We start from the raw sequence: 27,181 nt of genomic DNA, 5'->3' as shown, positions 1-27,181 counted from the left end.
ATTGTCATGTTCAAGAAATCAGTCTGAGATGACTTTATGACATGGCGTGTTATCCTGTTGGAAGTAGCGGTCAGAAGATGGGTACACTGTGATCATAAAGGGATGGACATGGTCAGCAACAATACTCTGGTAGGCTGTGGCGTTGCTCAATTGGTACACACGATGCTCAATTGGTACTAATGGGCCCAAAGTGTGCCAAGAAAATATCACCCACACCATTACACCACCAGCAGCAGCCTGAACCTTTGATACAAGGCAGGATGGATCCATTCTTTCATGTTGTTGACGTCAAATTCTGATGTTGCAACAGAAATCGAGACTGATCAGACCAGGCAATGTTTCTCCAATCTTTTATTGTCCAATTTTGGGCTTTTAGCTAGTCCAAATTGTAGCCTCAGTTTCCTGTTCTTAGCTGACAGGAGTGGCACCTGTTGTGGTCTTCTGCTGCTGTAGCCCATCCGCCTCAAGGTTTGACGTGTTGTGTGTTCAGAGATGCTCTTCTGCATACCTCGGTTGTAACAAGTGTCAACAAGACATTAGCACCCACAGAACTGCCACTCACTGGATATTTTCTCTTATTCTGACCATTCTCTGTAAACCCTAGAGATGGTTGTGCATGAAAATTCCAGTAGATCAGCAGTTTCTGAAATACTCAGACCAGCCCTTCTGGCACCAACAACCATGCCACGTTCAAAGTCACTTAAATCACCTTTCTTCCCCATTCTGATGCTCAGTTTGAACTGCAGCAGATCATCTTGACCATGTCTACATGCCTAAATGAATTTTGTTGCTGTCATGTGATTGGCTGATTAGAAATTTGCATTAACGAGCAGTTGGTCAGGTGTACCTAATAAAGTGGCCAGTGAGTGTATATAATGTAGTTTTCTATTATATTTTGTAAAGTGAGGGTCTAACAATTAAGCATTTTATTTGAATTATTAATTTAATAATTTAAAATAAATATAAAAAAAGAAGATTGAATGACATAAGAAAAAAAAGACAGCAAAATAAAGAAATAAAGTTCTCAAATCACTAAAAAGAGTCCTCAAATCACTAAATCCGGCGCTGCAATCCTTTGAGATTGGGCCGTTATAGTAATTTTGGTCTGTCTTAGTGTAAATGGGGCTTAACTACATCAAACAATGAACGAGTGGATTCATCTAGTGTGATGATGTCACACATTGTTAAACAAAAATTACAATATTACCATCCTGATACATAAGGCAAAACCCCTAATGTCAGATGTTATATTCTAATTAATTTCCTTTTTCTGTCCCAGATTCCCCTGCTGCAGCGGGCACAGGCTCTCTCTGCCCAGCCTCTCTATCTGTTCGCCAGTGCCTGGAGCGCCCCTGCCTGGCTGAAGACCAATGGCGCACTGATTGGGAAGGGCTCCCTCAAAGGCAAACCAGGAGGCAAAGAACACAAGACCTGGGCTCAGTACTATATCAGGTGCATGTAATTATAATTATAATTAAAAAATAAAACACATTTCCAATCCTTTTAGCACCTTTTAATAATCTCTGTTTTCTGTCCGATTCAGGTTTCTAGAGGAATACGGGAAGTATAATCTTTCGTTCTGGGGGCTGACGTCGGGGAATGAGCCCACTGCAGGCGAAATGACAAATTACAGCTTTCAGGCTTTGGGTTTTACTCCAGAGACGCAGCGCGACTGGATTGCCCTGGATCTGGGTCCAGCACTTCATTCCTCATCCTTTTCCAAGACCAAACTAATGATTCTTGATGACAACCGCCTTATGCTGCCACATTGGGCCAAAGTGGTGAGTTAGAATGGGTGGATGGAGAAAAAAAGTATAGAAAGATGTTAGCATATGACTGTATCAAATATACATTGTTGTTGCTAAAAGGTAATTCATATGCTAATTCATACTAAATTCATGCTAAACTTGCTAGTTTAAACTAGAAACATGCTAATTCATACTATAAACATACTAGCTATGTGCTAATTCATACTACAAACATACTACCAACATGCTAATTCATACTATAAACATACTAGCAACATGCTAAGTCATACTATAAACATACTAGCAACATGCTATTTCATACTATAAACATACTAGCAACATGCTAATTCATACTATAAACATACTATCAACATGTTAAATCATACTATAAACATACTAGCAACATGCTAATTTATACTATAAACATACTAGCAACATGCTAATTCATACTATAAACATACTATCAACATGTTAAATCATACTAAACATACTAGCAACATGCTATTTCGTACTATAAACATACTAGCAGCATGCTAATTCATACTAAGTTCATGCTAACAACACGTTAGTTTAAACTAGAAACATGCTAATTCATACTATAAACATACTAGCTATGTGCTAATTCATACTATAAACAAACTAGCAACATGCCATTTCATACTATGAACATACTATCAATATTCTGTTTCACACTATAAACATACTAGCAACATGCTAATTCATACTATAAATACACTAGCAACATGCTAATTCATACTATAAACATACTAGCAACATGCTATTTCACACTATAAACATGCTAGCAACATGTTAATTCATACTATAAATATACTAGCAACATGCTAATTCATACTATAAACATACGATCAACATGCTAATTCATACTATAAACATACTAGCAACATGCTAATTCATATTATAAACATACTAGCAACATGCTAATTCATACTATAAACATACGATCAACATGCTAATTCATACTGTAACATACTAGCAACATGCTAATTCATACTATAACATACTAGCAACATGCTAATTCATATTATAAATATACTAGCAACATGCTAATTCATACTATAAACATACGATCAACATGCTAATTCATACTGTAACATACTAGCAACATGCTAATTCATACTATAACATACTATCAACATGCTAATTAATATTATAAACATACTATCAACATGCTAATTCATACTATAAACATACTAGCAACATGCTATCTCACACTAAATTCATGCTAACAACATGCTAGTTTAAACTAGAACCATGCTAATTCGTACTATAAAAATATTACTAACATGCTAATTCATAATATAAACATACTAGCAACATACTAATTCGTACTATAAACATACTAACTACATGCTAATTCATACTAAATTAATGCTAACAACATGCTAGTTTATACTATAAGCATGCTAATTCATGCTAAACATAGTAGCTACGTGCAAATTCATACTATAAACATACCAGCAACATGCTAATTCATACTAAATTCATGCTAACAACAGGCTAGTTTATACTATAAACATGCTAATTCATACTAGAGCCAAGCTAATAACATGCTAATTTATCCTAGAAGCATGCTAACAACATGCTAATTCATACTAGAACCATGCTAATACATAGCAATACTTTAGCAACCACTCAGAACACCCTAGCAACTACCTAGCAACACCTCAGCAACCACCTAGCAATGCCTTGGCAAGTCCCTAGCAACCAATCAGAACCCTCAAGCAAGAATTTAGCAACACCTTACCAACGACCTAGAACACCTTAGCAACCACCTAGCAATGCTTTAGCAACCACCTAGGAAAGCCTTAGCAACCGCCTAGCAACCAATCAGAACAACCTAGCAACCACTCAGAACACCATAGCAACGCCTTAGCAACTACCTAGCAACACCTTAGCAACTACTTAGAACACCCTACCAACCACCTAGCAACATCTTAGCAACCACATAAACCACTCTAGCAACACCTTGGCAACTACTCAGAACACCTTAGCAACTGCATGGTAACAACTTGCAACCACCTAGCAACCACTCAGTACACCCTAGCAACCATCCAGAACACCTTTGCAACCACTTAGCAACACCTTAGCAACCACTCAGAACCCCCTATCAACAGCCTAGCAAGAAACATGCAAATTGAAGTACAGTTGAAGTCAGAATTATTAGCCCCCCTTTGATTTTTTTTTTTTTTTTTTTTTTTTTTTTTTTTTTTCTTTTTTAAATATTTCCCAAATGATGTTTAACAGAGCAAGGAAATTTTCACAGTATGTCTGATAATATTTTTTCTTCTGAAGAAAGTCTTTATTTGTTTTATTTTGGCTAGAATAAAAGCAATTGAATTTTTTTAAAGCCATTTTAAGGTCAAAATTATTAGCTCCTTTAAGCTATATATTTTTTTCGATTGTGTACAGAACAAACCATCGATATACAATAACTTGCCTAACCTAGTTAAGCCTTTAAATGTCACTTTAAGCTGTATAGAAGTGTCTTGAAAAATATATAGTCAAATATTATTTACTGTCATCATGGCAAAGATCAAATAAATCAGTTATTAGAAATCAGTTATTAAAACTATTATGTTCAGAAAAAAATCTAATGTGTTGAAAAAAATCTTCTCTCCTTTGAACAGAAATTTGGGAAAAATAAACAGGGGGCCTAATAATTCAGGGGGCTAATAATTCTGACTTCAACTGTATGTAGTTATAACTGTTTCAAAACTTCTTAAAAACTACTTATTACTAATTATTAAAACTTTAAAACGACTTCAAACTTTCACACTAGACTTTCTCAAGTCACCATAAAGTTTGTCTATGAACTTTGCTTTTCTAGTTGTTTTATTAACATCTACCCCAACCCTAAACTCAACCCTCACAGTAATGGAAAAAACTGTAGTTATGCAGAGAATTATTCATATCATTCATGAAATAACTTGGTAGATTGTATTTTATTAACATCTACCCCTACACAAACCCTACATTCAACCATCACAGTAATGTAAAAACAGTAATTAAACCAAGTATTATTCAGACTATTTATTAAACTACAAATGAAATAGTATATTATTAACATCTACCCCTACCCTAAACCCAACCCTCACAGTAATGTAAAAATATAAACTATTGTAGTGTCTCAAAAATGACGCTATATGGATGTAAGTATCCATAGCTGTATACAGTCTAGACTTTATTCATTTTCTTGTTGTGATTAATTTTTGAAGCTTTTATTTTAATATATACAGTAGGGTATTATCACAATATTTACCTAAAGATGCAAAAAAAGGTTACTTTAATGGATATAATAAACCAAAGTACTTTGTGTGTATTGCTTTATTGTATGTATGTATGTATGTATGTATGTATGTATGTATGTATGTGTGTGTGTGTGTGTGTGTATGTGTGTGTGTGTATGTGTGTGTATGTATATGTATGTATATATATATATATATATATATATATATATATATATATATATATATATATATATATATATATATATATATATATATATATATATATATATATATATATATATATATATATATATATATATATGAGTAAACATGCTATGATGTACATAATTATGAAGTGGATTAAAATCAATAGTGAGGAAAAGCCTTATTACAATTATTTTATTAAGGAGTTTTTTTTAGTTCTTAACTCTAATTAATAATTAAATAATAATAATTAAATCATTATTACATGCGTTTTCAGGCATTAAGTAAGAAGTGAACATCAGCTAAGATTATTAAAAGCTTTTGTAGTTTTCATCATGAGTTTAGTTTAAATAATGTTAACAAACGGAGCTTAATAAGGAATAATCCTATAAAAGTTATCAGTTTCATCAGCTGTTAGCATGAGTGAGAATCCTATCATTTGGTAATCACCTGCTTTTTATTACTCGCGCGAACTCAATTATTTTTGTCAGTCATTTTGCTTCTCAATTCTAATAAGATCGCCTTTGCATGCATATTTTACCATCCTTATTGTTGAACCCTGCTTTTAAGAATTATTATCCGGGAAAATTATTTTCAACCAGCCAGAGTGGCTAGTGGAAGTGTCTGTCTTAACCGCCACCGCTAAAATCTACCCGCATTTGGCGAGTGTTAATGTCAAACCCTGTGAATAACCACTAATACAACAATCTGAATATTCTTAAAAGCAATCTAAAAGTTTAAATAATAAACCATTGTTCCTGCATTTCGAAGTGCCCATCATATCAATCGTGTGCATGTTCATTATCACAGTATATTGAATTATTGACACTAGGCCATTCTTCTTTTCTTTCCTGCTATAGGTTCTAAGTGACATTAAAGCAGCACGATATGTCCACGGGATTGGTGTTCACTGGTACTTTGATCACCTTGTTCCGCCTGACGTCACCCTGACCTCCACACACCACCTGTACCCAGAGTACTTCCTGTTTTCAACTGAGGCATGTGCTGGATGGAGTCTAGTGGATCATGGTGTGCGTCTGGGCAGCTGGGACCGGGCAGAAGACTACGCTCATGACATCATCCAGGTACTGGATGAAGATCTTAACACTTAAACTCTAGGGGTGTATCTGGAAAGCTAATGATTGTGTAAATGTTTAAAGGGGCGGTCCATGACAATATCATATTTTAAACTTTAGTTGATGTGTAATGTAGCTGTGTGAACATAAGCAACATCTCTGAATGGAATATGCTCCATGCAAGTTCAATGCAAAGGGAGACACTCTTTTAAAGTTAGCTTAGCAAAGCCTACATCGAACGGAATTTGGGGACTACAAAAAATACATCTGGGCTAGTGAAATCACAAATGCTTCAAGTTACGCATGTTCACCATGCGCATACACCCCGTGCGACAAAGGGCCGTGGCCAGAGGCGCTAAAATGACGTCCAAATGCTGCTATTTCCACAGAGCTTGTTCTGTTTCTGTATTCCAAAGGACATGACACAAAGAGAGAAGTGCTTACAGTTTAATTTTAATTATGTTCCAGAGAATTAAAAAAAAATATATATATATAGCTAGCATTTGACAAAGGACACCTTTCAGAATCTCTCCCAGTTCAGTGCTGGATTCGGCTTAAAACCCACAACCTGTAAGAAGTTTTATTTGTTAAAATCTATTAACTACTTGCATAGTTTCTAGCATTAACATTATGTTGTAGTGAGGACGTTAACAAGAATGTAAACAATGGGAAATGCTGTTTGACACCGCTAACAATTTAGCTACCAATTCACATTTATCAGTCAAACCGCTGTAAACACTCACAATCTTCACCAGTGCTGCAGTGACTGTCTATGTGGATGCTTTCCCTGCATTCTACATATCATATAACAACTCACTAAATATATGAGAACGTTTCATATTTCTTACACATTCTTACTCTGAATATATGTGGAAGACACTTGTCAGATTTTAGAGAGCAGACATGAGGTTCAGCTGTGAACTCTTCATTTTTAAATCAGACGATTCAGGCAGTAACGCTGCTAACAGCTGCTCTGACTGGACTGTTTACACAGCGCAAAAGCTCATGCTTGTAGGGGCGTGATGTGGTGATGTAGAGCCAATCCATGAATCACAGCACATTATGTTAGCTGACCAATCAGAGCTTCTTGCGGGCGGGCCTTTCAGAGAAACTAGGAAATATGACAGTAGTTTTCATGTTAGCAGAGCAGCTGTATATAATCAAAGATATATGAACAAAAATAACGTGATTTTCACATTGCTTTGCATCTTATAAACACAACCAAGCATTAAAAATACACTGTGGGACCACCCCTTTAAGTAAATGATAGATTATTTAACAAATATACTGATGATTTTTTTTAATTGAGAATTTGGATTAGCAGAAATACTCAATTACACACAATATATAATGGTGTTATTTTATATATGCAAAAATAAGAATTAAGAGACCACCTCAAATGGCCAGTTTCTTTGGATTTACTGGATGTATGAGGTATGGGTTTGAGTAAAATGTTTATGCTAATATTCTATATAGTACAGTAAAAAAAAAGTAAAGTTCTGCTAACATTTTTTTTTCAAAACAAGATAATTGATCAGAATAACATTGTTATTCCATTAAATCTTCATCTGTGACCTCTTCTGAAGATAAAACAATGATAGTCTTATCTATAATTAATATAAAGATTTGAACTTTTTGTTATTTCATGGAAAAAACTCTTAATGGCACACATCATTATATTAAATTTGGAAGAAATGTCAATAGTAGTTTAGTAATTTAAAAATAAATAAATATATACACATTGTGTCATAGAGAAAATTTTCGGTACTCTTCCATTGAAGAAAAACTACAGTGAGCACAGAAATACATTAAAACAAACAAACAAAACAAAGAATTTATTAATCAAAAATGACTGAAAATACACTAATAAAAATCTGATATTACGTTTGAATTGTTTCAACAGAAGAATTAAAAAAGGCAAACTAATGAAACGAATATAAAAATGAACCAGAATGTTGTTTTACTCACACATCATTATAAATTGTCGATTCATAAAAATATTTTTTTAATTCTTTTAGGACCTGAATAATTTTGTGACAGGCTGGACAGACTGGAATTTGGCCCTTAATCAGGATGGGGGACCCAACTGGGTCAAGAACTTTGTGGACAGTCCCATAATTGTGGACCCAAGCAAAGATGTATTTTACAAGCAGCCCACGTTCTACAGCATGGCCCACTTCAGGTTAGACTCATTCAAAGCACTTTCAGTCCTGACGGATTTTAGATCTTGTGCTAAAACAACATTTCCATATTAATTGCAAACATGGAAATAAACATTTCGGCTTGTGTTAAATTATCCATTTTCAATAGAATATGATGCTCTCTGTTCGCTGATGTCTTTGTACCTTTAAAACTGACAGCAAGTTCCTATGGGAGGAGTCTCAGCGAGTGGGCGTGTCCTTCAGTCAGCAGACCAGCCTAGAAATGTCTGCATTCATCAGACCTGACGCCTCAGCAGTATTAATCATTCTAAACAGGTAAAAACTGTCACATCATCACTGTCCATTTAAGCTGATGAAATCAACCTGATATTAACTCTTTATCAAACTGCAGGTCTGAAGAGGAGGTGCAGTTTGAAGTCTGGGATCAAACGGTGGGCTTTTTGCAAGGAAGTGCTCCACCTCACTCCATTCTCACGCTACTGTGGAACAGACACTAAATGAAATCTGGGTCAGTAACCCATATAAGCACCTTAATGAGGAACTCCAATCGTTTCAGTCATGCCTTAAGCCAGTAAGGTCCGAAAGCTTAACAACCATGATTTGCAATTAAATCGTTTCAATACGGAGTCAATAGTGATTTTTTTTTTATCGAAAATCCATTTTGCTTTAATGCTGGGTTCTCTAATGCTGGGTTCACACCAGACACCAAACAGCCTGTCACTTGCTCTAGATTACACATCGAATATTTATGGGAAGAAAGTTCAAAAATGTGCAAATTTGAGATCTTCAAGATTGTGTTGTTACTTTACGCATGAAAAGTCAACCAATGTATGAGTAAACTACTTGCAAACAACACATATAATTCAGTTTGTGAGATTTTAAAAGCCCCAGCTACTAGGCCAGCTTGAACACACGAACGTGATTGGCTGCTGAGAATTATCATTAGACCATTACTGTTGGCCAAGGGGGTGGCTGTACAATCCTGTGCTTTATACCACCAAAATGCCTCTAACTTGTAAAGGATCCAAATTTTTTGTGTGTTTTTCTACCACATTGAGTAGAGTATGAACAAAATACTTCAAAATAAATGTCACTGTACACTGAGTGTAAAAATCTGGCTTGTTGGCTGAAGGCTGATTCATACTTCTGCGTCAAGTGCAGCAGCCTGCGCGTGGTTGTAAAGCCTGTCTCAGACGCTGACCTCTCAAAAAATATAACTACACTTCGCAACGACGCATAATGCAAGCTCTGCGATTGGTCTGCTTGGTAGCGCTGACGAGTGCGGGCAGGGCTGAGAGCCGTGCGAGCCTGATGGAGTGAGTGTTTACAAGTGTGGAGTCCCGTGAAGGAGCTCCAGATGGAGACTGTTGTTTTGTGTTTACCTTATGATTAAAGTTGTTGCATGTCCGCCGATTCCCTCCTCAAAATGAGCGAGTTTGAGCCACTTGTACATTAAGGTAGTATTCAGAAAAAACAAAACACCAGAAGAAACTCGACACAGAGGAAGTTAAACTCGTACTGCCAGCTAGTGTTTTAGAAGTGTTATTGCAGAGCAACACTAAGTATGAGCCTGGTTGATACTTCTGTGTCGTTATCAGCGTGACCCACGGCGCATGCCTTGCGCATAGCCATGCATTTATACTTCTGCGTGCTGTTTGTGTTGCTCTGCAATAACACTTCCGAAACACTAGCTGGCAGTAGGTGTTTATGTTCCTCTGTGTCGAGTTTCTTTGCTGGTGTTTTGCTAGGGCTGAACAATATATCGTTTTCAGCATCAATATTGCAATGTGAGCCTGAATTATAGTTGACCAGGAGCTACAGAATTGTATTTAATCACTAAAAAATAGTTTGTCTTGTTTCTAGTCCAAATATCTGCATTTCAAAGCAACAGTATTACGAAAACAAGATTATTTAGCTTACCCCACTGGCAGAAAAAACTCTTCATTTTTACTTATTTATTCTGAAGGTGAAAACCAATCTATAGTTTTACTTGCTCTGAGAATTTTGTGATATTTGGACTAGAAATTAGACAAAAGAAAGAAAAGCATTGTTTCGCATTGTGATTTTTCAATTTCTGTACCTGAATACTGTTGGGACTCCACAGGAAACCGTCAAATTGTACTATTCAAACTATCATGTGAAACTATTCATATTGCAATATTTATCGCAGTAAAGTAAAATATCACAATATCAGCGATTTTCATTATTGTGCAGCCCTATTTCAAACCACCTTTTTATATATTTTTATATTTGATATCACATATCAGATTAAAAAGGCATTCTTTTTTAAAAGAAATACAGGAAACATTCTAAAGGGAAAAGAGCAGGACAGGTATTTAATAATGTGAAGTGTATACTCCTGCATGAAAAATACTACAGTAATTTATAGTAAATTTTCAAGTCAAGAAGACGCAATTGAGGTGAACTCTGCACATTAATTGTGTATGTAATCTATTCGCATAAATCCTTAAATTAGCATTTGTAGTGTGAACCCAGCACAAGACAAGCTGCTCTCAGCAAATTTTGAGTCTCGTAATAATAAGTAATTCTTCTAACATCCCTGAAAAAGCTTGATGTATCAACATTCTTGCACTGACGATACTGTGAATTAAAAACCAAATAAACGCGGGATTTAAAAGATGTTTCTTTATGATGTTTGTCAAAAAAAAAAAACCCTCAATGCAATAGGAAGGTGTGACTGCAGCTGTCGATCGCATGTCATACCAAGGTCAACATATCTCCTGTTTTTTATTCAGTTTTATTATTAATACATCATGGTCATACACATCATATAATATATATTTATATACTTTAATATTTAGCGATTCATCATCAATGTTTTTTTTCCCTCTTTTTTGTCTTCCTTAATGAGTTTTCCAACTAAAATTATTTACATTAGAAAAAACTGTAATAGAAATGAGAGTGAAAAGAAAGTAATCGAATTAAACTGATGGACATCGATGGGTCTGTGATATATACACACATCAAAGAGGAGAAAGAGACAAAACTTCATGATCTCCTGGACAAACGGAGGTGAAAATAAGAACGCAAGGACTGGGGAAGTAAAGCAAAGTTTATAAACCGCACAGACACGGCAGCCCGTCCCAAGGAGAATTCACATTGGACGCTAAGAGGCGCTACCCGCTGTACAGCTCCCAATGCTGTACAAACTAAATGTGGGTTCAGAGTTGAGCTGCTTTAGCAACAACATGTGCCCAAATCAACGTGCCTCATCCTGCGCGGTGTGTTTGTTCACTCAGGTAGGGAAAAAGTAAAAGCACTGAAGGAATCAAAGGCGCCTGAGAATATGGGAAAGAAACAGAAACATTGGGATAAACACAACTCCAGACGGATTGTGTTCGAGAAAGTAGTAAACAAATCATAGTAAAAATACATCAGTGTGGTGGGATGATAACGCAAAAGTAGAGAACAATTGGGGAGAGAGAGACAAACAATCTTGGGTTAAGACAGAGAGCTCGGATGAGACAGGCGGACGCGTGTGTGTGTGTGTGTGTTTCAGAAGGACCATCTCTCCGGTGTGCGAGGATCAGTGTTTAAAGAGGAAGGCTCTGATGAGGACTGAGTGCCGCTTTCCTCCCCATTCAGACTCTTCCTGCACACAGGACACGTGTCGTGCTTCAGGGAGGAAGAAGAGAGAAGCTGGGGTCAGTCAATATTTGTGTCTGAAAGCTCTGAAGATACTAAAAACTGAGTTCAAAGCATTTATTGTTGGATGAATGGACATAATAAAAACTACTAAAAAGTGCATCTCAGATCAAGAGGGGGAGAAAAAAAAAAACAGTAGGGCTCCAACTGTACATGCTGAACATTTAGGTTTTAGCCACTACATGTGTGGATCTTAAATTGAAACTGGATATCGTCATTAATGCAAGAATAAAACTTTACAACACATTATATACTTCCCATCCAAAAACCATCAGCTGTTTAAAACGAAAGAAAAGATGTCAGTTAATGACCTGTAAACAATGACGCACAGCATTCTATAATCTTAGGCAAGTTAATTAAAGTTAACAGCTTCTCAGCTCATTAGAGACATACACTCACTGGCCACTTTATTAGCTACACCTTAGTAGTACCAAGTTGGACCCTCTTGCCTTCAGAACTGCCTTAATCCTTCATGGCATAGATTCAACAAGGTACTGGAAATATTCCTCAGAGATTTTGGTCCATGTTGACATGATAGCATCACGCAGTTGCTGCAGATTTGCTTCACACCATTACACCACCACCACCAGCCTGAACCATTGATACAAGGCAGGATGGATCCATGCTTTCATGTTGTTGATTTCAAATTCTGACCCTACCATCTGAATGTCGCAGCAGAAATCGAAACTCAGACCAGGCAACGTTTCTCCAATCTTCTATTGTCCAATTTTGGTGAGCCTGTGTAAATTGTAGCCTCAGTTTCCTGTTTTTAGCTGACAGGAGTGGCACCTGATGTGGTCTTCTGCTGCTGTAGCCCATCTGCCTCAAGGTTGGTTGTTGTGTGTTCAGAGATGCTCTTCTGCATACCTCGGTTGTAACAAGTGGTTATTTGAGTTACTGTTGCCTTTCTATCAGCTCGAACCAGTCTGGCCATTCTTTGGCATCAACAAGACATTTGTGGCCACAGAACTGCCATTATCACTGGATATTTTCTCTTTTTCTGACCATTCTCTGTAAACCCTAGAGATGGTTGTGCATGAAAATCCCAGTTGATCAGCAGTTTCTGAAATACTCAGTCCAGCCCATCTGGCACCAACAACCATGCCACGTTCAAAGTCACCTTTTTTCCCCATTCTGATGCTCAGTTTGAACTGCAGCAGATCGTCTTGATCATGTCTACATGCCTAAATGCATTGAGTTGCTGTCATGTCAGTAGCTGATTATAAATTTGCATTAACGAACAGTTGGATAGGTGTACCTAATAAAGTGGCCGGTGAGTGTAAATGCTAAAAAAAAATAGCACAAATTTCAAATTATATTAGCTCAGCTAAACATTATATTTATAAACAGAATACAAATCAACAGTTGTGTTGTCTCTGCACAATTTGAGATGACCAAATCTTGAGTAAAAGGTGATCAGTTGTAGTATGGGGATGAGAAAAAGCTCTGACAATGGGGTGTTGAAATTGCATTGCATTCAGAACAGAGCTGTGATGACAAATTCATTTACATTAACGACTGTTAACTAAAACTGTATAAACGTTTGAGAATATGCATTGAACCCAAGGTACTGCCGTCTACTTTGAGACCGCTATGCTGAATAAACGTCTTCATTGAGATCTACGCCCTCTTTACTTACACTTCATAAAAGAGGTTTTGAAAATAGGTGTGTAAGCAATTTTTTTTGATTAACAAATCAGAGTCTAAATGCAATTTAGTTCATAATCTAGACTAGCGTTTGACTAGACTTGCTGAACCACTTAAAGCAGCAGGTACTGTATGCATGTCGTTACTTCTAGAACAGCTACTATACATTTGTATGCTTTTATCATTACAGCAACAAACATCTGTTACAACTTGGATGGTTGACTTTTTCAAAATAAATTAGAGTATAATCTGATATATAGTACGTCTGGTTCTCACTTTAAAGAGTGACTTCTTCTAACAATGTAAATTCTTTTATTAATTACTCACCCCCAAGCCCATAAAAGCTTCATCTTCAGAACACATATTTAGATACATACATAGTCAGATACTTTAGCTGACATTCAAGGTCAAGAAAAGAATCCAAAAACATTGTCAAAACATTCCATGTGACTTCAGTGGTTCAACTGTATTAAACATACGAAGCTCCAAGACAAAAAAAAGCCACTGAACCACTGAAGACGCATGAACGGTTTTGACTGTTTTTGGTTTCTGTTCTGAACATCTCATGACGTAAGCTCTTGGACTTCATCTACAATATCTTTATTTGTGTTACAATTATAAACAAAGGTCTCTAGGGACTGGAACGACATGAGGGTGAGTAATTGATTACAGATTTTTTTGTTTTTGGATGAACTAACCCTTATAATGCAACAATTGCCCTTTCCAGTACATGTACTTAATGTGTACTTGCGTAAAACACTACATGGGTTAAGTCCTAGTTTTTAAGTTAATGTAGTGACCATGACAAGAACGTAGTATACAGGAAAAAGAGATGTAAAATGTAGTGCTACCAATGCGACTAACTACTATTTTGATATAGCAATGCATCCTGAGATTTATTATTCAGATGGAATAAATGAAGACTTCAATTTTTGTTAAAGCAACAATGTTAGCATAATATTGCTGCTCTGAGACAAAACTCAAAACACCAGTAGTTACATAATATTAGAGTAAATAATATTCTGATACAGTTTACACAATTTGCAGTGGCAATAAATTGGGTAGTAATAATATATGACAATTGATGTTTTTTCCAACATCACATTTACATTAATGTTAAAAAGACACAAAGAAAATTGAACTTTTTAAAGCATTTCTTGTGTACAGCAACTTGAGATTTAAAATGTAAAAGTTGATATAACTTTAAAATATAAAATATATAACTTTAAAATATTTATTCATTCAAATAGTTATTCATTCATCAAATAATCTTAGATTGAGAAAAAAGTATTTCACATTCATCATCACATAACAATGTTTTTGATGATATTGAAATTAATTCTTAGGGAGCGATGACTGAAAATTCAGCTCTGCCTCAGATATTAATAAATAATAATAAAATGGAAAACCTTTAAATGTACAATTTAATATCACACATACACTAGCGGTCAAAAGTTTGGGAACAGTTTTTTATGATTCAGTTTGTTTAATAATTTAAATAAAATTATTTTGTTCATGAAGGTGGCATTTATTAAATGTTAAATATTTATTATATACTTATTTATAGTTAAATACTCATTTATTAAATATTTATTTATTACTTATTGTATGTTGTTTCAAATGAAACTATTACCCCAGTCATTGCTTTTATTACTATTACCATTAATGATAATAATAATAATAATAATAATAATAATAATAATAATAATAATAATAATAATAATAATAATAATAAATATTAGAGTGATTTCTGAAGGAACATGTGACTCTAAAGACTGGAGTAATGAAGCTGAAAATTCATCATTAAAATCACTGGAATAAATGATTAAATTAAATGATAAACTACTTTTGAACAGTCATTTTATAGTGCAAGAACATTTCACAATTGTACAATTTATACTGTTTTATGATTAAATAAATGCAGCCTTGGTGAAAAAGCTTATTTTAAAACATTTAAAAATCCTACTGACCCCAAACTTTTGACCGGTAGTATATCATATTTTTGAGATTATTTAAACTACTAAAGAAGAAATGTTGTAAAATGATCTGCCTCACAACAATCTTTTACCTCCATCTGTTAATTCGCTGTTTTATTGCTCAGACTTCACTACTCCGAAAGCAAAGGAATTGACTAAAACATTAATAAATGTGTTTGAAAAAAGATTATTGTATCACTAAAATGTTTCAGATGTTTTTATATTTAGAGTATTTACTTTGACCCCATTCATTTATTCATATTTATCAGATGTTTGTACTCTAATCAAATACAGTGCTCAGCATAAAGGAGTACACCCCATTTTGAAAAAGACTATTTTTATCCCTTTCTGAGTGAATATGGGTCATATATATTGGTGCGTTTGAACAAAACAGATTTATTAAACAGATATATTTATTAAAATAATATTTTAGTCACAGAACATCTTTAGAAAGGGAAAGATAATACAATTAAATTCATGCAAAATATTGCAAAACAATTTACAAACTACAACCTTTCAACAAAATTGTATATATTTTTAGTTTCTCTTGATTTTCGCTACTTTAAAAAATTTTATTTAATATTTTTCTCTAAAATATAAATTTGAATGCACTAATTTTTGAACCATTATTGCAAGTTATTTTTTGTTAGATTAGCTCCAGATTTGGCTTCAACAATTAGTTTAGTCAGTACTGAAGACAGAATTATTAGCCCCCCTGTTTATTTTTTCCCCCAATTTCTGTTTAACAGAGAGAAGTTTTTTCAGCACATTTCGGAACATAATAGTTTTAATAACTCATTTCTTATAACTGATTTATTTTATCTTTGTCATGATGACAGTAAATAATATTTAACTAGATATTTTTAAGACACTTCTATACAGCTTAAAGTGACATTTAAAGGCTTAACTAAGTTAAATAGGGTAACTAGGCAGGTTAGGGTAATTAGGCAAGTTATTGTATGACGATGGTTTGTTCTGTAGACTATCGAAAAACAATCTAGCTTAAAGGGGCTAATCATTTTGACCTTAAAATGGTTTTAAAAAAAATGTTAAAACTGCTTTTATTCTAGCTGAAATAAAACAAACAAGACTTTCTCCAGAAGAAAAAATATTATCAGACATACTGTGAAAATTTCCTTGCTCTGTTAAACAATAATAATACTTCTGACTTCAACTGTACATGATAAAAAATATAATAGTGTAAAGCATCCTATAGAAAATATTAACTTAAATGAGAGATTTGTGGGGGGTGTACTCATATATGCCGAGCACTGTAAGTGCCTTCCAAAATACTCTCCACTTGCTATTTATCTATAAATGTTTCGATTATTGCTCATCATCTTTTTTTCCTACTTCAAAATGCTTTTCTTTCCCATGTTTTGCCCCATTGCTTCTCTCACCAGTTCTAGCCAGGGCACGATGCAGTCACTATGGAAGATGTGGTTACAGGGCAGCTGCCGGACCGGCTCACCGACCGTATAGTCTTCCTTACATACAGGACACTCCATATTGCAGTCTAGGAGAAACGAGAGGAGAGGAAACAGCGTGCAGGGTGTGAGAATAATGAGATTTCGGCAGACGAGTGTTGCCTTAAATAGCAATTATAATTCATCAGCACACAAGACTCCTACTGTGAGGTCAATGACCCCAGCTGAGCCTGAGAGTCTTAAATCATCACTGAAACGACACACTGTGCTTCTGGCCGACGAGATGAGGGAAAACGACAGAGCTTCGCAGAAAAGGGAGGAGAGAGGAGAGACTAACCAGTGTGTTCCTGAGTGATGATAACAGTGGGGAGGGAGGAGATTTTCTCTTTCTCCGCAGGAGGAGGACCTGTGTTCTCAAACTGACCCAATAACTGACAAAGAGAAACACAGAGATTAACAGCCTGTTTTCACACAGAGACATAGATCGGGTAACATACACACTAGGGCTGCACTATATATCGTTTCAGCATTGATATCGCAATGTGATCATTCGCAATAATCACATCGCAGGACACACAAAGCTGAGTTTGTATTATAATTTATCATTTGCACAAGTTTTTGATGCCTGTGATTGTATAATTATTTTAAAAGCATTCAGGTACTAGAAATTTACTACAATTAGGTTTATTAAATTATTTTTACCATTCAGTTACTGTACTTAAACACTGTTAAACTCTGGAAACAATAAACCACTTTATTTCAATTGTATCTTTTTCTTGATTGTATTTAAAGATCGTTCAACATGAAAATACTCACAACACATGCAAACACAGAAATGCACTGCAAATAACACAGACCACAATGAAAATGTGTTGGGGTGCCCCAAAAAGTATCTAGATTGTTTATTAGTTTTATGGAGATGCACTCACGCTGCAGAATCATCCCAATTGATCTAACATTAGAAATTCTTTCCAAATAGAGGTATTAAGTCATCTGGTGAAATTGTATTCATATTGCAAAATAAAAAAATATCGCAACATTAAAATTTCCGGAATCCTAAGATTCAGGAGTAACAGTGCGGTTTTCTTGCTGGCCGTGGTACATTGGACCAGCTCTATACTCTCACCAGGGTGCTCGAGGGTTCTTGGGAGTATGCCCAAGCAGTCCACATGTGTTTTGTGGACTTGGAAAAGGCATTCGACCATGTTCCTCATAGCATTCTGTGGAGGGTGCTCTGGAGTATGGGGTCAGAGGCGCTCTTTTAAGGGCTGCCCTTTGTCACCAATTCTGCTCATAGTTTTTATGGACAGAATTTCAAAGCGCAGCCTTGGGCTGGAGAGGGTCCAGTTCGGGGACCAAACGATCTCATCTCTGTTATTCCCAGACAATGTTGTTTTGTTGGCTTCATCAAACATGGACCTTCAGCATGCACTGGGGCGGTTTGCTGCCGAGTGTAATGCGGCTGGGATGAGAATCAGCACCTCCAAAAAGGTGGTTTGCCATCTCCAGGTTGGAGTAAAGTCCTTACCCCAGGTGGAGGAGTTCAAGTATCTTGGGGTTTTGTTCACTAGTGAGGGAAGGATGGAACGTGAGCTTGACAGGCGGATTTGTGCAGTGGCAGCAGTAATGTGGTCGATGTACCGGTCCGTTGTGGTAAAGAAGGAGCTGAGCCGAAAGGCAAAGCTCTCAATTTACCGGTCAATCTACGTTCCTACTCTCACCTATGGTCATGAGTTTTGGGTCATGAACAAAAGGACTAGATAGGTGGTGGGGGGGGAATTGGGGTTCTCTCATAAGACTGCGGCCCGCGTGACCCGGCCCCAGAAAAGCAGTTGAAAATGAATGAATGAATACATTTTTCCAATATCGTGCAGCCCTAATACACACACACACTTTGCTGCTCCACTACCTGTGTGATGACTGCATCCAGACCACCCTGGCCCCACGCATAATCCCCGGGGTTTGAGTGCAGCATGCTTGTCCTAACACACAAACATCAAGTTGTAAACATGAACTTATTATTAATTTTAAAAAATAATTAGTTTTACAGTCAATAAATATAGTAGTCAACATCTGAAGTGCATCAAAACTTTTCATCACAAGTTGTAATAGACACAGTCATTTGAACACTCATTCTTGTTTAAGGACAATGTTTTTTGATCCACTTCAAATGTCTAATGCTATATACACATACACACATTATACAATTTCATTTAAATTATATAATAGACATTTAAATGAAATACAAAGAGACTTGTATATAATTTCAACAAAATTTTAACTAAATACAGAAATTGACCATTTGTCAGAAATACAAATGTTTTTATTAGTTGTGACTGAAAATGAGGGTTCCAATCCACCACATATTGATTTCTTAACTCTTCTGAGGTTAAAAAATTGTTATTGTGTTGTTTAATAATGAATATAAGAAACATTTGAAAACAGGGCACCTTTATTATTTTATGTAACAATGCTCTAAATAAAAACATTTCAATTTAAATTTAGAAAAAAAATGTCACCATTAGTACTGAATGAGAAAAAAAATCATAAATACAGAGAAACTGAACATTTTCAAGCATATATACATATTAATTAATGACATTCTTTACCATGACATTGGAGGAGAGCCTGGTACTCCTGAATTGGCAAAAAGGCCTGCGAGAAACTGCTGTACGATTCTAGAAGGAGAGATGAGACATCGGTGAGGAACTGATATTGGCTTTGGGGAATTCTGCCAACTTCCTTCATTTTTGTATTGATATTTCAGGAGTTGTCAGCTGACTCATACAGTGCGTGCATATATTGGCAGCAACGTTAAGCACTACACATTTTGTCATCCACATTTTTTGAGGAACAAAACAGTTTTACAGTGTTTGACAAGAACAGTGTTCTGCATGCTGCTAGAAGATGCAGCAGAACAAATATGCTACCTACTAAAATACTACAGGAGACCTATAGTTACTGGTTAATTTTATTATAGATTTTGTTTTTCATTTTTATGTGTTCATAACAATGCCACTACTTTAGGTTTATTTCATAACTACTGAAGAAATCTAAATGCAATATTCTAGACATTTAGAATATATAGCATCAAGTGCCCAATGCACACCATGTGAAATAACAAACACACCTTTGATTGATTTTCTATTAAGATTATTTTATATGAAATTTGCAGCCCAAAACTGACAGAACACAACATCTTTGTGGCATTTACACAGAACATGTATTTTCAGTTTTGAATATAAGAGGCATGCTGCAGTGTGCTGCGTTATTTCATGTTATTAGGCATCCACTGAATCAGCTGTTCTGTCACAATTGATAGCCCACATCTCAGTTCATTCGATTGGACAATGGAAGAGAAAAAAAAGGGATGAGGTTGTGCTCAGTTAAAGCGTGAAGTGCATGAGACACACAAGCAGCATGCAAAGCTCTCAGTGCCAATAAGAAAAAAGGCATTTCTTATTAAAAAAAAGCTGGACAATGAGCCTTGTAATGTGCTTGTCCTTCAGTACAGAATGTTTAATGAAGCCCAATGGTGCATTTACAGTGCAACATTACTGCATGAATGCTGTTATGTTTTTTATGAATATATAAACATGAAGCATAAAAATGCAAAAATACTTTTATACGCAAAACTAAACAAGCCAATTGGTGGTGGCAACTGATTGTTTCAGGGCTCATTTACATCAAACATGTCTTTGCTTCAAAAAGGTGAGACATAATACTTCGAAATGTTAAGAAAAACAGCACAGCATAATTCACGAGGGTGACTGGACACAACTACCAAGTGTCTGAAAATAGAAACATGCAATGATTGCACTGCCTCTGAGTTCCACTGCTTTGGAATTGACAGTGATGAGCAGCAAAGCATTTGAAAGTTGAAGAACTTTTAACTTGACACGACAAAAAAAACAGGCGCTTCAAAAGATGCGAGACGCAAGCATAACTCAGAAATGACATTTACTACTGATCACACAACCGAGCTTGCCTGACAAGGTGTGTTTGACAATTGCAACTTTTGATTAATCACGATTGCAATTTCTCTTCGGTTGATCCAACTATGTTCTCAAAGCATCATAACAGCTTGTTTAGCCTTCAAAAGGTCACTGTGTTCACTGTTGAACTGTCAGCTGAATTTCCACTGGTAGATAAGCACCATGTATAAAATGATTTTGCTTTCATTAAGCATGCTGAATAGATGTGCTGGTATCACATTTGGTGTGAACAGGCCTTTAGCAAAATAAACAAGAAATGAAAAAAAAAAAAAAAGTGAGAATTAGAGAGAGAATTAGCATCTTCATGACTTCCAGTTTCAAGGTTAACCTCTGTACATTTTCAGATGGTTACGATTACCATTTCAAATGTGCATTACCATCCATATTTGGTTATTTTAATTAAAAAAAACATACAGTAAATCCTGTAACACTGTTAGCTAATAGAAAAAGGCAACAACGTAAAGAGCTAATGTACATTTATAAATACTGTTATAGTATGCTGTGATCCTTTTAATTAAGGTGTGTGCTGTACACTATTGAGAATACTAAGCTCAAGACTGAATTTATGAAATTAAATTGCACATCAAATTGCAGTATAAAGTCAGAAAAAAAATTTAAATAACTCGCAATTATATTTTACATATTATATTATTACATATAATACATATTTTTGTTAAATCACACAACCTACACAGCCTTTTCTGTTTTTTATAAATAGCTTTAAGGTATTTTGTAAAAAAAAAAAAAAAAAAAAAGGGTAAAAGTGGTTCCCTGTGAGGTCGATTTTCAAGTGTAGGTTTAACAAACAAAACATTGAATAAAAAATGTACCCATAAAAAAATTTACATGAAACAATACCAACATAAACTAATTCAAAATGTGGGGATCTACATTTACGTTGGCACAAAATTGCTTTGTTGTTTGTTTATCTTCAGATAATAAAAAAAAACCCTGATGGAATGCATTAAAGGGTTAATTAACCAAAAATGAAAATTACCTCATCATTTACTCTCCCTTCAGTGGTTTTCAGCCTATTTGAGTTTCTTCTGTTGAACACAAAATAGCATATTTTGAGGCTGGTACCTCTTGATTTCCATAGTTTTTTTTTGATTATGGAAGTCAATGGGTGACTACGCTGAAAAAATTATTTTTGCAAAATTGTTGCAAACAACCATATGGGTAGAATTTAAACAAACAAATTAAATTGAGTAATGTTCAACTTAATTTGTTTATTTAGCTTTAACTTAAAAAAGCAGCTTAACCTAAAATAAAATTGTAAATCTAAGGAATGATCTTTAAATAATTTTTTTCAGTGTGCCAGCATTCTTCAAAATATCTTATTTTGTGTTCAACAGAAGAAAGTCATAGATTTTGAATAAGTAAAGGATGAGTAAATGAGCACAGAATTAGAATTTTTCTATCCCTTTGAGTATGTGACATTTATTTTTGAGCATTTTCAGGTATCACTCCACCATGCTAACATTGATAACCATAAACATTTAATCATTGGATGCAGTTTTCATTCCATACCATAGAGAACAAAAACAAATCCACATTTCAGGAATCTAGCACAAGTAAAAACATATATGTTTAACATACCCCTCAACAGCAGGCGAGCGATCTGGTCGACTGCTTCCTCTAGATCTGTATCTCCTCTGAGTGTGCAGACGAGGAGGACGACCCGGACCCCAGTGCTCTCCTCCACTTAGTGGACCACCCAGAGGCCCACCGAGCCCACCTGGGACAGACCCACCAAACGGTCCTGCTCCGAAACCCCCAGACCCACTGCCCCCTCCTGGAAGCCGCTCAGAGTCAAGACTGTCCAGATCCAGACCAAACGGCCGCTCCACGAACAACAGCTGCCATAGCTATAGTGAAACAGAGAGTAATGAATGAGCCAAACAAAGTGCCTTATCAACAGCTGCACACAAGACGTTATGGAAATAAGGAGTCCAGATACCTCAGCAAACTGTGAACTTGTGTCGTCAAGGCCATTAGAACTGTTGTCCAGAAGGCTGAAGATAAAAACGATCACACTCATGTCAAACTGTTGGCATGTCAAAATACAGTACAGCTGATTGTCACAGTGACAGAATCAGTGCTTCTCATTCTAGACGTGCACATTTTGGAAGTCTCGCTCATTTGAATGTCAAGGCAGCTGCATTGGTGACCACGGTGCCCAGACTGTGGGTGACCTCAGAGCACTGCTTTAGTATGATGACACCTCCTAAGGAAACTGGTTATATCTGTTTTCATGTGTGCTTTAGTCATACAAACAAATATTTAACGAGCGATAAACCAAATATACTAACTTCATTTATACTGATAACAATATATTAATTATTTTTTTAAAGTCTTTAATTTATTACTTTTTAAATTTTAAAAGTTATAAGTTTTTTTTTCAGACACAATACAAAAAAAAGAAAAACATATTCAATACTACAGATAAAAATTGCCACAGATTCAGGGGCAATTTTTGAGACAGAAACTTTTTAGACTGTAAAACAAGTGCATTTAAAATACAAGTCAATAATTATATTACAATTAATCATGCATGTCTTCATTTCTTTATTTGCCAAAGTTTCCTTTGCCTGAATTTTCTACTGGCCTAGTCACGTCTATGACTGCTCAAAACTAAACTAAATGAGTATTATTTTTTATAAATCAACAATTGGGTGCATTAAAAAAAAAAGATATATCTTTTTAAAAATATCATGAATTATTAACTAAATATTACATGTGTTTTCGGAAAGGTCACACCAATGGACATTTTACAAATTGAAATACACTTTCGATGTTAGAAATGAACTAAAATATCTGACTCTTTTTTTAAGAGCGTTTTGGTCATCACCGTCCACATGGTTTATGACATAATTTCCTGTTTTATGGATTATACTTCACAATACAATTTTATTTATTAAATCTAGTTACCATGAAAAATACTTAAGCATTTAAGTGAACATTACCCCAAATCCACTTTTTGATTAAAAAATGAATTAATGAATACTATTAATTGGACCAAGCTAACATACTAACAATGAACAGTTGTAAATGTTTATTAATTGCTATTAATAAAGACTAATCAACATCGTATCAAATAAATAGCTTATTGTTAGTTAGTGGTTTAACTTATGGACATTACTGTAAAGGACTACAATTTCAGGTTGAACCTGAATGATACACATCAATCTCGTTTTTTTAAACAAATGTTTCAAATAAACAATCAGACCTACACGAAAGAAAGATGAACATTTAAAAAAAAAAATCACTGTTACAAAGCCAAGTAGTAAGATACTAAGAAAAATGTTTGTTAGTTTTTTTCTTATATAAATAATAAGTCTGCAAGTCTATTTTAATGAATGAATGTCAAATTTCAAAACATAAATTAACTTAGAAAGTAAAAGTAACATTATATTGACACATCGGTTTATATTTTCCAAAAGAACTAACCATAGAGTTATGGAATCAGAAAAGTATTCATCTGTAAAATTTAAATATGTTTATTATATATATAAAATATCTGATGTTGCGATATTTTATTTTTCTGCAATAAATATTGCAATATGAATAGTTTCACAAGATAGTTTGAATAGTACAATTTGACAGTTTCCTGTGGAGTCTAACAGTAGTTAGTAAAAATAAATAATAATAAATAAATAAATTAAAAAATGCTGTTCTACCTTTGCTTTGTCTGGTTTCTAGTCCAAATATCAAAAGAATCTTAGCGCAAATAAAACTATTGTTTTGCCGTCAGATTATATAAGTCAAAATGAAGATTTTTTCCTTAAAACAAGCACAATTATCTGCCAGTGGGGTAAGCAAAATAATCTTGTTTTTGTAATAATGTTGCTTTAAAATGCAGATATTTGGACTAGAAAACAAGACAAACATTCTAAATAAGAAAAACAATTTTTATGTTTAAAAAAAAATAGAGTAATTAAATACAAATCTGTAGCTCCTGGTCTACTATAATTCAGACTCAGCATTGCATTTGTTGTGATGTGACTATTGTAATATCGATGCTGAAAGGATATATTGTGCAGCCCTAGGGAAAATGAACATGCCTTATTGATGTGACCAAAAAAGTTTGCAAGTTTACAGTTTACAACATACTTTGTAGAAATTCTGCACACTATAGAACTAAATTAAACGCCTCACTATAGAACAAAAATTATTGATTGATTTCATTTGACATTTTTCCATTTATGAAAAAAAAGCTTCATTACGGATGTGACAGATGTGAAATTGGCACTTGTGTGACCTTGGTAAATCAAATATAATTGTTTGATAACTCCCTCATTTGCTTCTAGTGTTTCTAAACTTTTATGAGTTTATTTTTTCTGCTGAACACAAAACAAGATATTCTGAAGAGTATTTGGAAACAAGTGCAGAGTGAGTAAATAAGGACAACATTTTAACTGAACAATCAACTTTAAAGGCCTAATGATATCAATAAAGTGAGGTAAAAAGAGGAGACTTCCACAATGTGCAGTGCTACAGCAACAGAAGCACTGAGAACCACTGATCTAAACAACATCTTTGACAAAACACAAATTAAGCTGAAATAAAATGCTTTGCTATATATAATCAAAGCCCCACTGGCAGAATAAACTATGAATGATCCATGACACTGACATGATTTTTTGTAACGCAACATATCATCATCAAGGATTTGATTTAAACTCATGCTCATGTCTTTTAATTCTCACACCGTTTGTTGGTGCTACCAATCAGCTTATCTACATACTCCAGAAAGCACCGAAAGAGCAGGAGTTACAACATGCCAATAGAAACAATCGAATGAGGAAGTGCAGCTCACCTGGAGTCTTCTGTAACCTCCTCGATGAAGCCCGAGTCACATCTGGGACAGATATACTCCTGCACGCAAGCAAAAAATAAATCACAATCACAATACAACCCAGGAAACCTGGACAGTGTAAATAAACATATTGATAGCTGCGGTATTATGAGGACACGCATTTGCATAGTACTACACACATTTGTTCATTTGAATTTTAAAACAAATAGTCTTGTATGAGTCCAGACACTCCCTATGAAGTGTGTCACAACAATTGCTGGCTGATTCAAGAGGCTGCTTCCCTATTTCTTTTCGTCTTCTTTGAATTGAACAGGTCAAGACAGGCCATCCTGTCAGTCTCCAGCAAATGAAGCACAGTTGCTGCTTATAACATGTGGACTATTAGTCTGCTTAATTCATACTATATACACAGCATGAACCAGTTTTGATTCATGTCAAGGGGTTTACTAAACAAAATGGGTAGTAAACATGGGATTAACGATAGACACTACTCATCCTCACAGGGACAATCCAATGACTTACTGACACACTGACCAACAAGTGCTAAATTTAGTCGTTCATTGAAGAATTTGTGATATAATTTACGGCTAATGCGACATTATAAACATGTAAAACAGAAAGAGAAACATTAGCATTCCGGTTTCACTTTTGAGAAGAGTTTAGTGTCGATATGATTTAAAGACATTTCTGAAAGTTTCTAAGAGCTGACATTAATGACTGAACATTTTTTAAAGCTAGACATGTTTTAAAATATGAACAAGTCACCATTTACAGTACAAAAACACAGGACATGAATGTAGCATTGTTGCTAAACACAAAACCTGTTGGTTTCCGCTTTTGTTACGTTAACAAGCACCTGTCTAACATCTAATAAAGCCGGTCATCGGTAAATACGTGTGTTTTTATTGTTTATACACAAACAACAAACCACGACAGGCCTTTCGCCCACATCAGGCTGATACACTGCTAACATGCTAACTTTAGCACAACAGCGGAACCTGCGAGAGCGACAGCGGAACTACAGAAAGACACTAACGTGAACCGGCTGCGCGCTACCAGCGACACTGACTCACCGGTAGTTTGGGACTCACTTCACCCTTACAACAGTGACAGAAGAAGCGATGCGGAGGGACCGCCGCAGCCTCCGCCATGTTTTCTGTGAGACTGTCTGTGTCCCAAACAGCAACAGCAGCAGCAGCGCTGGCCGAGCGTC

General features: G+C 35.2%; 2 protein-coding genes across 2 annotated transcripts in view; one reads left to right on the top strand and one right to left on the bottom strand.

Annotated features, from left to right (window-relative positions):
* gba (glucosidase, beta, acid) overlaps positions 1 to 9,064 on the top strand; it is a 15,170-nt gene extending 6,106 nt beyond the window's left edge. Inside the window, exons 5-10 of the mRNA XM_056474682.1 lie at positions 1,280 to 1,452; positions 1,544 to 1,781; positions 6,061 to 6,285; positions 8,295 to 8,458; positions 8,637 to 8,753; positions 8,830 to 9,064. Of these exons, the coding sequence (XP_056330657.1) occupies positions 1,280 to 1,452; positions 1,544 to 1,781; positions 6,061 to 6,285; positions 8,295 to 8,458; positions 8,637 to 8,753; positions 8,830 to 8,935 (1,023 nt within the window). The 3' untranslated portion in view covers positions 8,936 to 9,064. The remainder of the gene's footprint in view (positions 1 to 1,279; positions 1,453 to 1,543; positions 1,782 to 6,060; positions 6,286 to 8,294; positions 8,459 to 8,636; positions 8,754 to 8,829) is intronic.
* rnf115a (ring finger protein 115a) lies at positions 8,613 to 27,181 on the bottom strand. Its single transcript, XM_056474683.1, has 9 exons — positions 27,042 to 27,181; positions 25,969 to 26,027; positions 23,110 to 23,164; positions 22,749 to 23,017; positions 19,764 to 19,832; positions 19,064 to 19,136; positions 17,492 to 17,585; positions 17,128 to 17,243; positions 8,613 to 12,074 (listed from the first exon to the last, which is right to left on the bottom strand). The coding sequence occupies exons 1-9, from the start codon at positions 27,117 to 27,119 to the stop codon at positions 11,955 to 11,957; spliced, it is 933 nt and encodes a 310-aa protein (XP_056330658.1). The 5' UTR covers positions 27,120 to 27,181; the 3' UTR covers positions 8,613 to 11,954.

Source organism: Danio aesculapii, chromosome 16 (genome assembly GCF_903798145.1).
Source record: "Danio aesculapii chromosome 16, fDanAes4.1, whole genome shotgun sequence".
Lineage (NCBI taxonomy): Eukaryota > Metazoa > Chordata > Actinopteri > Cypriniformes > Danionidae > Danio > Danio aesculapii.
This window is presented reverse-complemented; position numbering and strand designations above follow the sequence as displayed.